This window comes from Musa acuminata, chromosome BXJ1-5, assembly GCF_036884655.1.
Source record: "Musa acuminata AAA Group cultivar baxijiao chromosome BXJ1-5, Cavendish_Baxijiao_AAA, whole genome shotgun sequence".
In the NCBI taxonomy this organism is placed as follows: domain Eukaryota; kingdom Viridiplantae; phylum Streptophyta; class Magnoliopsida; order Zingiberales; family Musaceae; genus Musa; species Musa acuminata.
Window position 1 is genome coordinate 35,016,363 of NC_088331.1, and position 19,585 is coordinate 35,035,947.

Sequence of the window (19,585 nt, forward strand, 5' to 3'; positions counted from 1 at the left end):
TCTTCGATTGCGGACGTATTAGGCCACTACGCCGTAGTCCCCAGATGGCACAAGGGAATCCAATCCATTAGACTTGTCTATCCTCAATTACTATATACCTATAGTCCATCATCCATCTAATATCCCAGAGATCATATACAGAGCATGGTGCTGTTAGACCTATACGGTTTCTAATCGAGTCTTGCTTTAATCGGATTCTCTTAGAGAACTCTTTCTCTCTCAATCCGAATAACCCTGGCTAGGGATTTGTCCGAGTAAGAATACATAGGATATTCCTTTTATAACACCAAGAGTGGATGATCCTCTATCGATACTTAATAATCCTCGTAAGGTTGACCACCACTCCCGATGATCGATTGTGCTAGATTTGTAACCTCTAGACCTACAAATCCGATATCAAAGAGTGGAGTACTCATATAGGACATCTTTGGTGTCTTAAGCCTAAGGACCAGATACACCACTGGAACTATAGAATCATTGTCTTACAATAAGACATCATCAACGATTCAGCATTCCGTAAGTGGATCAATCAGTAAACTCATTCTCCAATGAGCACCTATACTATATCCCTAGTATCCCCACACGAGCAGCTATGAGACCAACTACATCCATCATATGGACGGGTATATAGTACACCAGCTTGTCCGGTTATCTCGATATCCCTCTCAAGTAACTTATGACCGGGATTATTTAGGATTTGTGTTTAAAGGTGAATCGGTCTCATTATCGTGATCTCATCACGATCCAGTTCCTATTGCACAGATTCATAGACATCACAATATATTCAAAAAATATATAATATAAAGTGATAAAATACTAAATAATAATAAGCATAAAGACTACATGTTAAATCACAAGTGCCATCACTCACGTGATTGGCTTGCAGGACACTTATGACTAACACATAGCTGCTCATGTAGGGATATTAGGGATACAGTGCAAATGCTCATTGGAGAATGAGTTCACTGATTGATCTACTTCCCAGAATGCTGGAGAGTTGATGATGCATTATTGTTAGACAATGATTCCGTCATCATAGTGGTGTATCTAGTTCTTAAACTTAAGATACTAAGGATATCCTATATGAGTACTCCACTCTTTGATACAATATGTATAGGTCTATAAGTTATAGATCTAACACAGCCAATCATCGGGAGTGGTAGCTAACCTTACGGGGGCTATTGAGTGTCGATAGAGGATCATCTACTCTTGGTGTCATAAGAGAAATATCCAATGTATTCTTGCTTAGACAAATCCTTGGCTATGGTTATTCAGATTGAGAGAGAAATAGTTCTCTAGGAGAATCCGATTAGAGCGAGACTCAAGTAGAAACTATGAGGGCCTAACAACACTATGCCTGGTATATGGTCTCTGAGATATTAAATGGATGAGAGATTATAGATATATGGTAACTAAGGATAAACAGGTCTAATTGATTGGATTCTCATATATCATCTAGGAACTACAACGTAGTGGCCTAGTACGTCTACACTCGATAAGTCGAGTGAATTATTATGGAGATAATAATTCACTAAGCCAAAAGGAGTTCTGATAAGCATGACTCATGACCAGCTCAATATTGGGCCTAGAGGGTTACATATATATGGTAGGTGTTACGATGAGTAGAGGTTCGAATATAAGATATCCGCTGGAGTCCCTATTTTATTGGATATTCAATAAGCTCCTGAATTATTGGATCCTATGAATGATATCCAATAAGAGCAATAAAAAATTATTGGATAGAGACCCACTAATATAAGAGACTTGGACAGTTGAATGAAGATCCAATACCCGATAGGGCATGGTCCATTATAATTAAGTTGATAGGGGGCCTCTATAAATATGAGAGAACCAAAGGACCACAGGTTGAGCCTTTCTAACTACTGCCTCCTATTCTCCTCTCCCCTTCTTCTCCTCAACTAGTAGGTGGGGAGATTTGATAGAGATTTGAAGAGCATCTTTACAACCCCTACCGTGTGGATCACCATTAGAGAGAGAGGAGGACAGTTGACATCCTTTATCCTCTCCCGCAGATCTATAGGATTTCAGGGATATATGATCTCCCTAGGTAATATAACTATCTCACACATGGTTTTTAATTTCATGGGGCTTTGCACGCCAATCTTCACATGATGATAAAATATTTTTGTGAAAATTTAGGATTTTTATTTTTTGTTCTTCCGTTACGCATATGATGTCACTTATAGATTTCCCTACACTCTTCACGAGAGCCAATTTTCGATGAATACTTAAATATCTTGCCCAAAGGGTATCGTAACACTCTTTCAAGAGTTTACATCTTAAATTATCTGTTCGAAGAACATAAACTCTATTCTCTTTAATGTAGACGAGTCCCTCCTGGATCCAAAATCATCATAATTTACCTTCTTTGATTAGTTACATTAGGGTTACTGCTTGAGAATTACTATATAGTTTATCCCTGATCCTAGAAAGAAAGTTGGATTGCAGTTGACTTGCTTGGCCTCTTCATTCTAGTTGCATGACATTCACCAGCTTCACTTTGCCACTCAATGCATCGGTCACGACATTTGTTCTTTCAGGCTTATACTCCACTGTTATGTCAAATTCAACTAAAAAGTCCTACCATCGTGTTTACTTTAGGGAGAGCTTCTTTTGAGTCTAAAAGTAACTCAATATGATATTATTTATCCTTAATATAAATCGCATTCCAAGAACATAATATCATCATACTCGTACACAATAGGCCGCCTCTCTCATCTTCTTCTTCTGCACTAGATATTACCACTCGATCTTATTAAGCTTATGGCTCTCGTAGGCCACTAGGTAACCTTCATGCATAAGTACTCTCCATTAGCAAAGTTTGAAGCATTTGTATGGACTTCACAATGCTTCCTATAGTATAGTAATTTGAGTATCGATTCTTCTAACATAATAGCCTTTAGGTCTTGAAATGCTACTTCACATTTGTTTGACCATCACTAAGGTTGCTCCTTCTTCAATAACTCCATCAATAGAGCTACGAAGCACCAATAATAATTGATAAAACCAAGGAAGGATCTCAGCTCTAGTACTTTCTTTAGTGTTATTCACTTCACCATAGCTTGCACCTTTAATTTGTCTATCCAAATAAAACCTTCACCAATTCGATGTCTGCAAGAATAAAACTCTACCTAAGCAAAGTAGTACTTCTCTCTTTTTATTAATAAAATATTTCCCTTGAGAATCTTGAAAATTATTTAAAGGTGTTTGACATGCTTCTCAAGCGTTTGGTTGTAGACAATGATATCATTAAAGCAAATGATTATAAACTTGTCTATATACTCCTTAAATAGTTGATTTATGAGCATACATAATATGACCAGAGAGTAGGTTAAGCCAAAAGGTATCACTAAGAACTCCAACACTCCATACCTAGTCATATATGTAGTCTTCGATTTGTCGCCTTTAGCTATGCACATATGCCAATACCCCAATTGAAGATCAAGTTTAGAGAAATATTTTGCCTTGCCCAATTGGTCGAATAAGTATGTGATGAGCAGGATAGGATACTTGTTCTAACCATTACCTTATTTAGGGCCTGATAGTCGACAGCTAATCAAAAGCTCTCATCTTTTTTTTTTCTAGAAGAGGACTAGAGCTTCAAATGGTGTTTTAGAATTGCAAATGAGACCACCATTTAGTAATTTATTTAACTACTTCTTAAGCTCTACCAACTCTAGAGGGGCCATGTGATATGATGGTCTCCTTGGAAGCTTCACTCCTCTATGTTGTGACAAAGTTTTGAACATCTCAAGTGGCATAATATTTGTGAACTCTTTTAAAATGTCCAGCACTATAGTAGGTTCAAAGTGGCTTCCATATCAAGTAGCTCTAGCCTTACTACAATCACGAAAGTTAATTCACTTTTTTGCACCCTCTTCTTTAGTTATAAAGTCGATATTTATTTTGGGTCCTTGGTTCCTCATAAAGAAATTTGAATCACGTAGGGGTCATCGCCTCCCATTAAGCATATAGAGTTTAGGAATAACATCGGCACCAATTTTGCTATGTGTATAAACTTTATTATGAGGATCACTTAGAAGTCGTCCAATGACACTACCATTATGTTTGTGCTTTTGCTCTACATCCTGATCTTGATGGAGACCCCCTTCACCAGCCTAAAGATCTACTTAGCTTTTGAGTTCACAACCTTTAGCCGACTTGGTGTCTTCTCTAGGTTTAGCTCAAGTCACCTTACTTCTCGATCAATAATAAAATTATAGGTAGTGCCCATGTCCACCATTCCACATGTTGTTTCGCCATTCAGCTTAATGTCCATAAACATCAGCATGCTGCTCTTACTTTTTATTACTTTATCTTTATGTTCTCCCTCATTTACACTATAATGCATTTAATAAATGCATTGCTCCCATATCTTTACTACTCATCATGGCTGCTAGATTCCAAATTACTCAAACTAAGGGTGACAATCTTGCCCTTATTCGATCTAGGGGGTATGGATTAATGTTGTCAATGTATTAAGTGCTTGCTTTTATGGGCACTCTCTTACCATGTATGGTTCTCTACATAAGAAGAATCTGTTAGGTTTGAGGCATTGCCTTTTAAACTCGACCCTCTATGGGAACTCTTTTTCGTTTGCTCGATTATAGACATCTTCCCTTGGGAATAAAGTTTGTGAGCCTTTCTGTAGCTATGATTATGCCGACCAAGTCAATGATATTCCTTTGATGTAGTTCCTATTATCCCTACGACTTAAGGCCATCGAGGAAGCTGAATGGCTTTGATAGAATATGAGATGTAATTATAAAGTATATTTAAGATAGTAAACTTGATGACTATTTATACATATTAGCAAAGAAGATTTTTCTCAACTGCTTAGAGATTTCCTCGCGTAGTTAAGGAAATCTTATTTGCTATCATGCCCTCGCAAGATTGAGCTTCTATTAAGAATGCCGATCTTGGACCGATGCAGTGAAAATAGTTTACAGATAAGAGACTTTGTGAGTGAGTCTACTAGTTGATCAACCGTATGCACGTGAGAAACACGTAGTTGATGTCAGACAACTTGATCTCGCACGAAGTGGAAGTTAATGACAATGTGCTTCATGCGGGAGTGGAACACTGGATTAGCACATAAGTAGGTAGCTCCAACATTATCACAATATATTGTAGGAGTAACGATAGAGTTGACGTTGAGTTCCTTGAGCAGATTTATGATCCAATTGAGTTCAGAAGTGACAGTGGCAATGACACGATATTCAGCTTTAGTTGTAGACCATGTGACTTGTCTTTTATTTTTTAGAACTCCAACAGATTAGAGTAGCTCCAAGGAAAATAATATATCCTGACATAGATGTTTTATCATTAAAGTTCCTTGCCCAATCAGCATCGGCAAAGGCATGGAGATGGAGTGGAGCATTTTTGCGGAGAAAAAGGCCATGATTGAGGGTCTTTTTAAGATATCGTAAAATTTATTTGACCATAGACTAATGCGTAGTAGATGGTTGATGCATGAATTGTGATAATTTATTGATTGCAAATGAGATGTCTGGGCGGGTGAGAGCCAAGTACTGTAAGGAGCCAAGGACTTGTCGGTATTGAGTAGAATTCGTAGAAGGGCTTCCATCACATAGCTTGAGTGATTTACTAGTAGAAAGGAGAGTTGTAACCTCTTTTGCATCCTGCATGTTTATCTTTGATAATAGATCTTGAATATACTTCCTTTGGGATAACAAGAGACCTAAAGATATAAATGTTGCTTCCATTCCTAGAAAATAGTTCAAGGTTCCTAAATCTTTTAGGGAGAATCGATCGGCCAATTGCTTTAGAAAAGCTTGAGTCTCTAAGAGATCATTGCCTATGACAATAATATCATCCACATACACCAAAAGATATATTGTGCTTCCATTTTGTTATCGTAGGAATAACGAAGTATCAGACTTGGAATTGATGAAGCCAATTGATGTAAAAAATGAGCCAAGTTCTGTATACCAAGCTCTTGGAGCTTGACGAAGTCCATAAATAACTTTTTGTAGTTACCAAACATACCTTGGATAGTGAGGGTGGATGAAGCTAGGAGGTTACTGCATGAAGATATTTTCAGTTAGATTCCCCTGTAAAAAGGCATTGTTAACATCGAGTTGTCGTAAATGTCAGCCTTTTGAGATAGCTAAACTCAAAATAAGTCAGATTATTATGGGTTTAACAATAGAACTAAATGTCTTTGTGAAGTCAACACTAGGGCATTGATAAAATCCTTTGACCACTAGACGCATTTTATATCTGGCAACGGATCCATTTGAGTTTTGCTTAATTCGAAAGATCCACTTACACCCGATGATATTTTGTGTGGGATAAGAGGGTATAAGAGTCAATATAGAATTATGGATAGGGGCATCATATTCTTCACACATAGCTTTACGCAAGTGTGGAGATTTTTGGGCTTGAGTAATTGTGGTAGGTTCATTGGTCTCTGACGAGGATTTTGTGATGGCGTGTAGGTCCAGGACTTATCGTGGTTTATATATATCATTTTTGGAGTGTGTTGTCATTGGATGTCCAAGGACTATATGTTGTGTTATAGGTATGGGCGGTGGAGATGTATTAACATAGGTTGGAGGTACTTCAGTGTCACTAGTCTCAGAAGAGGATAAGGATAGTGGTTGTGTTATTGAGGGCATTACTTCAGTAGTAAGGGAACCTCATGAAGAAGAGAGAGGAGTAATGGAGGGAGTGATGAGCTATTGAATCGGGAGAAGAAGAGAGTGTAGATCCTGAGGAGAATGACCGGGTGATATTGTGGGAGACTTGTTTGACGAGATTGGCGATGTACTCCAATGATGTATAGTTGTTGGAGTAGGGTGCACAACAGGAGACTCAGGGTTTTGAAATAGAAATGTAGACTCCACAAAAATAACATGACGTGATATAAAGATTTTTTGAGTTTAGGGTTTGTAGCATCGAAAGGTATTATTTCAAGAGAGTATCCAATAAAAATGCAAGGTTTAGATATTGATGTTAGCTTATGCAAGGCATAGGGACATATCTATGGATAACATAAATAGCCAAATACTTTGAGTTTTTGAAGGTTTGGAGATTTATGAAATAGGTTTTCAAATGGTGAGTAGTACTAAAGGACTGGAGTGAGCATACGATTGATGAGGTAGTCGGTAGTATGAAAGGCCGTAGACCAAAAGAATTATTGGCATTAAGGCTTGATGGAGGAGTGTGAGACTGGTTTCAACTATATATCGATATTTGCGTTCAGCAACTGTCAAAGTAAACTCTTTTGATTGTAGACTGGAAGAAGTTCTCGACCAACCTTCTAAAGTTGGAAAAAATTATTAAAACTTCAGATTTATGATGGAGAGGGTATAACCATGTATACTTAGTAAAGTAGTCTACGAAAATGATATAAAATCTAAACTTGTCAAAAGAAGTGATTGGGGCAGGACCCCAAACATCAATATAAATAATTTCAAAAGGTTTAGAGCATGATATAGAGGAGATTCCAAAAGAGGGTCTATGACTTTTATTGCTTAAATAAGCATCACAATAGGATATAATGCTATTGGTTTTAAGAGTAGGAAGAGAAAAATGAGAATTGCTAGATAGAGGATGAGTGATGACCAAGACGACGATGCCACACATCAATTGGAGCTACGACGAAAGAGTAGGTAGTAGGCTGGGTGATTTGTGTAACTAATGACCATTCGTAAATGTTGTCCTTACTCTGGCCTCGGACCAAGGATGCCCCTATACTCAAATCTTTAACAAGAAAGGATTTAGGAAAGAATTCAATTAATGTATTATTTTAGTTGTAGAATTAAGAAATAGAAATGAGATTGCGTTTGATGTGAGGTGCACACAAAACATCATCTAGTGTAAATATTGTGTTATGTGAACTAAGCGATGTAGAACCAATATGAGTAATGAGAATTCCTTTACCATCCATGATGATGATATCTTCATTTTCGCCATAGTTGTTATGGATGGACAAGTTTTGAAGATCAAAGGTGATGTGATGAGAGACGCTAGAGTCCACAATCCAATTAGGTTGCCGAGTAGTTAGAGTAGTCATGAGATTTGCCTGAGACCACCATGATGGAGCATGAAGTTTGGGTCGAGATCGATAGACCTTCGCAGAGTGTTCAACTTTGTCACATAACTAGCAGATGACTCTTTATTGGCTAGTAAAGTCAGGACTCCAGGGCTAATGATTATAGAAGTTGCCACCTTGATAGTGATGATTGAAGTGTTGATGATGTGAATGAGGGGGTTTGATTTGTGACCCATAGGGTTAGGAGGTAGCATAGCCAAACGTTTGTTGACATGCTCATTATATCGATTGCTCTTCCTTTTGGATTTTTGACTGACTTGAGCTGTGATAGTTGGTCCGAGCAACCTGTCATCGCGCTTCAAATACGTCTCGTAGTTAGTCAATTTGTCATAGAGTTCTTCAAATGATATTGGTGAGTCACGTGCCCGAATTGCTATTGCTAGTTCTTTGTATTCGCTTCCTAGGCCACTAAGGGTATGGACTAGGACTTCTTCATCACTAAGGGAATGACCTATCAAAGCTAAGTTATCAATGATAACTTTGATATTTTGTAGATAGTCAGTAATGGTACTTCCCTCTTGTTTCGTTGTCATCAAATTTAATAGAAGTCTGAGCATGCGAGTACCTTAGTGATTTGCCATGGTGGTTTGCAACTTGTGCCATGCTTCTGTAGTAGTCGTATATGAAGATATCAGTGGGCGACAGACCTAGCGATGAAGGCTTGAATAGCTTGGAGGATAAGGTGATCTTGATGTAACTATAGTTTTTGGTTTGGATTTGGTACTGAACTTGGTTCTCCTGTGATGTTGACTATTACAAGTGGACACTAGAGAGAGTCATCATCATAGCCTAGGAGATCATATCCAAATAGAAGATTAGAAAAGTTATGCCCGCTAATATGTATAGTTGCTGCTTTCGGATAATTTGAAGAGAATGAGTGCTGCAGCATTGATGGTGATAAGGTGCTGCAGCATAGAGGATTTTCCTCAACTACTCAGAGATTCTTTTATACAGTTGAGGAAATCTTATCTGCTATTAGACTTATCTTCTTAAACATGTTTTATATGTCTAACATCAATGTTGAAAATCGCTTTATATAGTCCCAAATGAAAGTGCATTGGTAGAGTTATCTCAGTTTTCTTCTTGCAAGAAACTCTATATTCTTAGGTATGAACTAAGTTCTTAACTTCCATTTCAAGTACACCTATGTATCCACTTGACACCGACATTGTTAGATCTCTTCCCAATGTGTTCGCTACCAAATTTTTGTATCCATATTTAGATACATGGTTAAACTTTGATTTCCTTAATATTTCCTCAAAATTGAGCCTTGTAGCTCAAAAGTATTATTATATGTTAAATAAAAAATTCTTAAGCTCTTTTGCATCTCTAATACCCCAATAGCAACATAGTATAGGTGCCTTCAAGCTTTATGATAGAGCAACGTGGGTGTTACTCTCTCCCACATTAAGAGCCATTGTAAGCAACATAACTCTAGACGTGAGTTCCACCATGTACTCGAGACTTTGGTGTCTTCCGTTAATCGATCTTCTCGGGACTCGACCTTATTGATATAAGACTTCACCTCATCTTGCAAGTTCTTTATCCTAAGAAGTTTTTATTGGCCTTGGTAGAATTCCTCTAGACTCGTTTTGAAAATATTAAGATAATTTTTTACAATTGTAAGTCTTTTCTTATGATTTCTTTTTTCAATTGGCACTCTAGATTATGCTTCCTCTATTTACGGAGAAGAATCAACTTCTCGCTTGTCATTTTTGCTATCGCACTTCTCTTGAGTAGCTCCAAAATCTTAAGTGCGAGTTTGCACTTATAACCCACCTATGGCTACTTAGGACAATGGTCTAGCTTGCCTCGTCTTACTCAATTCACCATGGTGCTTCGCTATGATGAGATTATGAACTTTCACTATTTGCTTGAACTACTTGCCTACTCCAATACCACAATGTCCCAACTTAGTTAGAATTACTTAAGTTGTGAAGCACTACTGTATTATTTATTCGTAAAAGTTAGCTTGATTGTAACCTCGCTCAAGTCTTGAAGGTTTTATAAAAAAATAAATTGATTAGTTCCGAAAATAAGTGATAGACAAGTTTCAATATCTTGGAAAGAGGGTAACTTTATAAGCAATTCAATAAACACTTGATATGTATGAGAAAAAAAGAGAAGAAAGAGAAAACAAAAACTTTAGAAAGTAAAATGAATAGTCACAAGTCTACAAACAACTAATCATCGGGTGTCGGACATGTTGGTAAGTTCCTATAGGCATTATGTAAAAATTTGTAAATCTAATCAATGCCTAACAATATCCCAAACTCCCTTTTAGCTCTATGCCACCCAAATGGTTTTAGGATGTTGAGATGATTGATGTTTTACGATACGAGTCATTATGAGATAGTGTTGCTCATTCTGGTGAGCGATGGCTCTATAATCCTATAAATTACTTAGAATTTTAAATAAAATATATAAAAATAAGATAAAAATATATTAGTAAACTTATATACAAGTAAAAAAAATGATGAACTATCCGTTCACAAAAGTATTACGGGTGGATGACGAACGTATGTTATAACATATTTCTTTAATGAAATCTTATGCACATAACATCAGAATTAACGATTAAGTAATAAATAAAATAATTATTTCACCCACTATACGCTCATACGTCATCAACCTAGTCACTTAGCTCACGGAGTTTAGTTTCCAGTAAGGTGTACTGTAGTGTATATATATATATATATATATATATATATATATATATATATATATATTTGTTGGGTTCCACTCCCTCTTTGTTCTGCCTCTTCATATATTTGTTGGAGAGGGAGAAGGGTTACGTTTCTTGATGTTATATGCGATGATGCTAGCTTTACTGCTCCATGACATGGTTATTGTAGTTGGAACTTGGCAATCTTATGGTCCTTCAGAATCTAACAAGGGCAGCACTTCCATGGGCTTTTTCTTCTTGCTCTCGTGGAATTGGTTTGCTGCAGCCAGATCCATTAGCCTTGGTGAAAAGGAGGCCAATAGGATCTTGAGATCATTCGGTTTCCGAAGGAGCAATTCGTCGAACATGATGGTCTCTGGTGTGTCCCATGACGCTGTGATGGAGCGATCATTAAGCTTCAGTTGGCGAACAAGCCGCAGATGATGTTACGTTGCAGCCATCTTTGTCTCAAAGTGCGGTGAACTTTTGCGGTGCCCCGTGTGAAGCTCCGGCAACAGGTCATCTAATTCTCTTCCCGCGAGCTTGACGCTGCAGAAACCAAGCTGCATGCAGAAGGTCTCCAAGAGCTACCATACGTTGTGAGGAGGGTCACAGAGCTCACCAAGTTCTCTTTGAAGTTTATCGTAATCCATAATGCAGGTAAGGAGGAGGACGCCGAGTTGCTACGGTGGTGTCTGGGACTGGGCAGAGCGAGCTGGGCGGGTACGGTGGAAGCGGGATTCAACAGGACCCTAATTAAAATTTTTCGATGAGGATTCGAGTCGAGTTTTGATTTGGTAAAAACTGGTAGATGAAGTTTAAAGTTACAATGTTCATTTTGCGTCACTTTGATGGGGATTAGTCACATGATGTCACGTGCAGGGGATTCGTCAAAGGATGAGATGGTGTTGTTAAAATTAAGAGTCAAATATAGTAATTTTAAATTATGAGGATACCAATATATAAAAAAGAAAATTAATTATAGTAATTTTAGAATTAATTTTTTTAAAAATATAATTATTTAAAATCCAAGCACCAGAGGGAACATAAATATGTAATTAGCCCTGGAATTCATCGCATCGATCTCCTTTCCCCCGCACCAAAAGAAGAGGTTCCCCGAACTGCCCACGTTCCCCATTTCGGGTCACTTTAGACATGAATTACCTCTGATGAGCTCGGCCACCGCCGTCGTTCCCCCTCAGAGACGATGAAGAACTCTTTCGCCGATGGATACCGACGGGATCAACGTACCAGATCGCTCCCCCGATGGATCCACGGACGTGGCCACTCGGATGAACTTTGACGGCGAGGCGATCGAAGGCGCCGACAACCCCAAGATTGTCGACTGGGAGGACCTGCAGCAGGAGCTTGCTCGCCTTTGGAGCCTCTCATCGGCCCTTGGAAAGGCCAAGGAGAGGAAGGCGTCCCTCGCCAGGCGGCTGGAATCGATAATCGAGGTAGGTTTTGTGTTTGGCAATCATGTCTCTAGGGTTTCGATTTTAGCGGAAAGATTTCGTCTTTAGCCTTCTGACACTCTTGGTTTCAGTCAGAGGACAACTGGTTGGCTCTTTCATTCTTATCTCGCGAATTTTAGTTTGCAATGATCGTATCAAATTAAATCGAGGGACCAGTCCCTTGAATTTATTGGGATTCAGAATTTCCTTTTCACTAAATATTTGCATGGAACTGTTGAAGCAGATAGTAAAGACTGCCATTTTTAACTCAAAATGGTTTCCTTTGTATCTCCTTTTGATATTAGTTATCACAGCTCCTCCCTCAGCACCACATGTTCCAGTAGAGTTGCTGAACATAGAATGAGCTAGAATCAAACTGGATCATATCTTTTGCCTTCTTCTTGAATAAATATTTGTTTATATACGGTGAAAACAAATTGTTAGGAGGGTAGTTTTATTTGATGAGATAATTCACATTTTTGGTAGGTTGTTGCAGTGTTGATTCCAGAACTATCATTGCAATAATGTTCTGTTTCGATTTGGTGATTATTATTATAGCAACTTTCCTTTTCTTCTTGTCGGGTAATTGCTTGGTTTCTTCTGCATATGTCACTTTTCTGAGCTTTGGCTAATTAGTTCACTGGTTAGCGGCATGGTAATATGGTGAACAGGTGAGGAAAGAATCAATACGTCAACACAATGAGCTAGAGGAAATGAAACAGAAGTTGGAAGTTAAGAGGCTTGCATTGTCAAGTTCTTCAATGCACTTTAACAAGACATCAGAAAATGTTAAGAACCAAAAGGATCAGCTTTCTGCTGCCATCAGAATGTTGCTGGTAGCTGGCAAGACCCTCGATGCAGCCCACCAGCAACTGCAGGTACTGGGATTAATTAAATAGGCACCCCTGAGTTAAAGAGCACTTAATGCTGAGAAGATTGGGTGCATGTGTATCCTTATTTTATTCCTATAGCAGTTAGTCAAGAAATGCTGATTTTAATTACTCAAGAATTAAAATCAACAATTAAGTTGTTGATTCCTGTAATTGATTTTAATTATTCAAGAAATGCTGTATCGTTTTTCTGTTTTATTGGTTTAGGCCAACTAACTTATGACACTAATCTGCCCACTTATTCTTTTGGTGTAGGAAGCTAATAGATTGCTATCTGGAGAAAGGGGTTATGGTAATCTGAAAAACCTGCAGAAGCTGCTACGGTTGAGGCAACAACATATGATAATTCAGGTTTCAACACTTTACCCAGTCAAGGGTATGAACGAACAGGCATTTGGGGAGACAATTGATTCACATTCTGATGGTAAGATTTTAAGTTTGTTAATCCTATCAATCTGTGTATATGGGTAAGTTCTCATCTTTAAATTAATTGACAGAGGCTAAATATAATCTTGTATAATTACCCGCTTAAATTTTAGATCATTGGACAAGTACGAAACAACATATAGAAGACCACGTTGTTGAGACGGATGCATGAGTTACTACAAAAAAGAAAAATAAAAAAGAATACATTGATGAAAATTTAGGGGTAATTTTCCTCAATCAAATGAGGGATTTCCATTTATTGTGGTATTGACATGTTAAAAGAAGACTCACAAATGCACCATTAAAGGTGAGTCAATTTGGAATTATGGTGTAATGACAGGTAGATGTATGCTAACATTTTATAAGAAACAATAAAAGAAATTTTATAGCCCCTAGTTTGACTAGTGATAAATGGATATTGTTATAAACAAAGCTTAGTGGTACAAATCATCATGTAGTTGCTCCATAGTAATTGCTAATTGGGTCCCTACTTAATTCATAGAATGTTTTCTAGTGAATTAATAGGAAAAATATTGAACCAGTTCAAAGAATTTGAATAAAGTTAGTGTTATAGTCTTACATATAGGCTTCATTTTTTTTTTTTGCATAAGGTAAATGGTGAATGCGGAATTCGAGCCTAGGACCTTGCCATAAGCTTTCAAAATCTTTACCGTAGCCAGCACCTTCAAATAGGCTCCATATTGGCGTTTTGCACTTTCTTTTAGTTTTGCCTCTAACACTTCCTTCTTTAGTTCATAACGGAAGTGGATTTCTAGATCTATTATCTAGAAGAGTAAACTACATAATAACATGAAGTTGCTGCAATGAAGTAAAAAAATCATTCAAGCGTAGGTCTCGAAACCTTGCAATCATCTGCATAACTGGCCATCCAAGTTCTTTAGGCATCTCTACTTAATACACAAGACATGATAATCTCATGCTATAATACTATTCCAGTACAATAACATTATGCACATAGCATCTTTATAGTACCACTTCCTTGGGATTAGGAAAAGGTGCCTATTAAATCTTGGTGAGATACTGGTTCTGGTAACTGATTGGACCAGCATGGTACCTGTATACTATGCAGTATGCTAATCCATATTGCTAAGTATTACCAGGATAAAAACCCAACCAGTATTGATCAATATGGTGTAGCATTGGTCCATGGTCAGACTGATGAATACTGGTCCATACTGACTTAGACAATCAAAATTTATTTTTAGTTCTAGTTGAATTAGTACTACCTGCCAACTTAGTTTAGGGAGATGGATTTGGAACATCTCCCAAATGCAATAAGATTTTCCTTTGACCATCGAGTCTTTCGAATTCTGTCAGCTGCAATCCATATCACCTTTTAGTCAAAATAGGCCTTGTAAATCATCAAGTCAACATCCACGTATGTTGTGAAGTCAACCACCATGATTGGTCCTATTGGAATAGATTTGGCTGCCTCATACAAGGCCCCATAGATTTTTTTAACATGGCATGTTTGTTGGATCCAAATTGTGTTGTAACAACTACCCTTATTTTCCTGCGATGAGGACGGTTGATGTTGCTAATCTCAAGCATGATATTGGTCAGGAATCTTACATCTTGATCCTTGAATCAGGGTGATCTGCTTTTACTAAATGTCTTTGTCACTGTGCTTGAACTTCATTGACATGGAGTTAAAGTGATGCAGAGGAAAACACTTCTTTGGTTGAAACAACTTGATACAGATTTTGAGTAGTACAACTACAACAACTTTGAAAGTCTGGCCTGATTGCATTAAAGGAAGTTTGAAACCGAGGCATCTATACCAGATGTTCATTGTTCAACATTGTGCCTAGATTTTAAAGCTAGGCTTGTCGCTTTTTTGAGAGGAGGAGAGACCTGCACACGGCAAATTCGTACTGTTATGTTCTCTGGTCTGTACACTTGAAATGATAAGTGTACTGGGTGTATCAAAACAAATTGGATGAAATTGTCCAGTCCACATACTGTAATGGGCAAAATTATCGGTTTGCATATTGGTTGGCAATCAGACTGGTAAGTATTGGTCTGAACCAATCATTATGATGAAAACTAAAATATTTTATCAAACAATACTAGTACATAAGCAGGTTTGTCAGTCTGTACCAATTGGTGGGGTTGAAATATAAACCCTCTGAGTCAAAACATACTAATAAAGACTTTTGTTTCATGGTTACATTTAAATATATAATTAGCATATTACATAAATATGGTAATATATTATATGGTAGAACAAGATAGAGATATTAGTTAGTCTTTATGTTGAATTTTTAAATTATTTCTAATTCTTTATTTTCTTAAACTTTTTTTCTGGTTATTTAAATTTTTAGATTTTTAGATGGTATTTTTTTTTCAAAAGCCAATCCTTTAATTTATATTGCTCAATGTGGCACACCTAGTTTGATCTTGATGGTCATTTGCATGACCAAATCCACATTGTAAGTCTGATTTTAGAAAATGTAGCTTGGTGTTGTTGACTCTGAACAGCCTCCTGATTTGAAACAAACTCTCTTTTCAGGACAAGGCACTTACGTCATGTAGAAAATAATGTGTAACCTTCTAATCTGTAGAAGCTCCTAACATTATTTCATTTTGTTGCCAAGCCTTACGGTTTAGATTAATTTTTATTATTTTTTCTTGGGTTTTGTCCTTTATGTTAATCTTTCAAAGAATTCTGTCTGATGTAGGACTAGTTATCGGATTTTATTTAATATATCTTCTTTTTTATTTTAAATTGCTTTAACTTTAGTGGAAAGAGTGATTTGAGAATACTATCCTTCTGTGGTGTCAAGATTTTAGACAAAAAATGCATTCTATAGAAAGTGGTCTGAATCCGAGAACTTCTTGGTTATTAATGCAAAGGTATTGTCTTTTGCTTAAATAATAAGCATATACAACATCCATCTGCTAAAGCTAATAGATCTTTGTTTATGTTTGCAAAATTTTGATTTAACTTATTAAAGTTATATTTGTGGATAGCTTTGTATTGCATCTGATGCCTTAATTTTATTTATTATTGTATATTTGTATAAGATGAAAAACAGGTGAAAGAGCATAACCATTAATTTTATTGTTTTAATGAGATCCTTTTAATGTGTCTGCACTGTGTTTTCTGTCTACATTAGTAGTCATTGTGATGAACAAAATTGCTTTCAGGATATTCTACTGGATCACCCTCACCAAATGAGTCCAGACCTTCACACTCATCATCATTGACAATATTAGGTCTCCAACTAACTATACTTCCTTCAAAAAAGAAATTTTTTGGTGACAAGAAGGAGGTCCAGAAGTCTGCAAATGCTTTGGGTTATGTTGCACATGTAAGTTTATCATCTGAATTTTTGACCTTTGTAAGATAATGGCTTGACTTAACTGAATATCCACTGACAGTTTTGTTCCTCAATCTTTGTTTTTTTTTTTTTTTTTGCCTTAAAGCTATTTAAAATATAGCTAAGTTTCTTCCTTCTAAGCATGTCACTTGAAGATTGTGCTCAACATATATCAGGAATAGAATAGATGTGTCTTTTAATTCATGCTTGTTTGTTTACTTGTCTCAATAGGCAGTCTCACTTATTTCATCATACCTTGATGTGCCTCTTCGATATCCTTTGCGCTTGGGAGGCTCACGTTCATACATTCATGATTATGCACCTTTAGTTGAGATGACTTCGTCTGATTTGGTGGCAAATCTGGCATCGACGAGCATGACTGCCAAGCCCACAGAATTTCCGCTTTTTCTAGAGGGCCAATATACCACAAGAGCAACCTATGCAATATTTTTGCTGAACAAGGTTTGTTTTTTGTATTGTTCTCTTCTTTTTGAATTATTGTGGAATCTATCACAAACGCTCTTCATTTAACCAAGAGTCATCTTTTCAGTAATATCCATGATTATGATGATATTATCTGATGAGAGTAAGGCACTTATAAGGTTTATTTTTAAGTGACTATCACAATACTTCAAGCTTTTCCCGACCAAAATGAGTTGATATGAACAAGAACTCACATGAAACTGAAAAGTCGAGCTGCAAGAAAGAAAACTGACTCTCACTGCTATGTGAAACTTGTAAATTTGTGCAGACCACCTAGCCAAGTGATTTTCTGCAAGAGAAAGATATTTTTAATCTGAAAATTTGGGTTGCCAATGTATTTCAGTAAACTCATGTAATCATTCTAAAACCAGAAAGCCACTCTATAAGTTCCCTGTAATGAGTAAATACCAGAGGGAAGTTATATTTACAACCTTTGAAATTTGTTCATTATTATAACCATCAAAACTTGTTCATTAATGCCAATATGTTCTTTTCTTAAGTGCTTCTGAAATTCTCTACTGAAAACAGAATCGTGCTCGATGAAAAGACACTTGATTTTGGTATTAATTGGATGTAAATTTACTGTTCTTAGAGGTTGTTGGTGATAAATGTTGGATTTGCTTTTTTCATCTTCTGCTAATTCTTTGTTATTGATTTTCACCTTTCATTCAGCAGGTTTATACAGTTCACATAGTCATTTTTAAAATTTGTTTCTTGTAAATAGTTTCTCCCAGCATTTGCATTTCCTACTTATAAATAATGTTGGGTAACAGAAAAGTTTTTTCCTCTTGCAATTTGGTATTAGGATCATATCGCTTTAAGAACTATTTTTATCAAACCTTTGCCAACGGCCAGTACGGTGTCGATGCAAGAACTGAAAGAATGTGTGGGTCTTTCAGTCAATACCTCCACTAGTGTATGCATGTAATCTTATATGATTTGTAAAAAGAAATGCACAAATAATTATTTGGACAGGTCTTGCCGGTATAAAGGGCACTGAAAGTTTACGTGCTTGTAACTCGTTTTTAACTTTTATGGCCTATGTAGGATTTGGAGCAGCTTTTGAATTATATTGGTGTTCAGAGTTTGGGGCCACGTCATGTGTTAGCCAATTTGAAGGAGCTTATGCGTATCATCCAATCGGAGGAGTACATTTGCTGGTGACAGATTATGTGCACCAATTTGTGGGATTACATTGTTGTAATGTTTTCGAAGCTACTTATCTTCACTAATATATTGGGAACAACTTTTGTGGCCGAGTCCACTGAAAGAAGACATGGGAGTTTTAAGGTCACTCTCATTCAAAAAGTTTTTTTTTTTATATATAACTTTTGTATGGGAACTCTTTGTGAAATCATTATCTCATATTGAATAACTTTTTCATTCTATAAAATGCAAAATGTTGCATGCTTGGTGTTTAGTCTTCTCTCTGATTCCTTGTATCATCTTTCTTTTTAATGCTTCTGTGCTTCAAGATTCTGGTCTATGGTTAACTTTTATGTTAAAATATTTTGATTGATGATCGACGGACGGACAGAAGCTCGGCTTGAGAAATTTAGGATCTCGATGGGAACACAGAGAGTTCTAATACAAACTAATGTATTCTGTGGAATAATCAAGATGACTGTATTTTCTACGTCTCTATCAGAGACAAGCAACAATTCTCAAAATAATTTTTTCTACAAGATCTTATTAGAGACAGGCAGATGATTCATTCAAGCCTCTTAGGCAGTGCGGTTTTGATTTTAATAACTCGAAGAGGAGGAAGTTCCAATAGCCGTTTAGCTGCAGGTCTCACCCTTCACCCTTCGTAGACCTTTTCGTTTCCTCTTTTCCAAATTCATGTACTTGAGAATCTTGGTAAAATGACAGGAACTTTGTGGTGGGGCTTTAAGTAGGTCGGTCGGTCGGGAGGGTTTGAGGTGAGCAAAGAGACTCGCTAAGACGGTCCCAAATGGTTTTTGTGAAAGATAGTAAGTAGATACTATAGAACATGTTATTTAAATGGAGTCCGGTGTCGTCTCCAGATAAAATGACACTGATGCTTATTATGACTTGTATATTCTCATTTTTGCTCCTCAATTTGTTAAAAGAAATTCTAGGATAATATACTCGATCGTATCTTCTTCATCTTGGCTACAGTCCAAAGGAGAGAGAAACATAAAATGTTAGGACAATGTGTCCTACTTTTTCTTTCTCCTTCTTTTAACTTTCTCTTTTAA

The 19,585-nt window shown here is 36.8% G+C and overlaps 1 protein-coding gene across 1 annotated transcript; it reads left to right on the plus strand.

The window, feature by feature from the left end:
- The first annotated feature begins 11,836 nt into the window (after positions 1–11,836).
- On the plus strand, positions 11,837–18,783 carry LOC135674151 (vacuolar protein sorting 38-like). The gene is made up of 6 exons (XM_065183686.1): positions 11,837–12,223; positions 12,892–13,098; positions 13,366–13,534; positions 16,708–16,871; positions 17,112–17,342; positions 18,411–18,783. The coding sequence occupies exons 1-6, from the start codon at positions 11,993–11,995 to the stop codon at positions 18,525–18,527; spliced, it is 1,119 nt and encodes a 372-aa protein (XP_065039758.1). The 5' UTR covers positions 11,837–11,992; the 3' UTR covers positions 18,528–18,783.
- Positions 18,784–19,585: the final 802 nt, after the last annotated feature.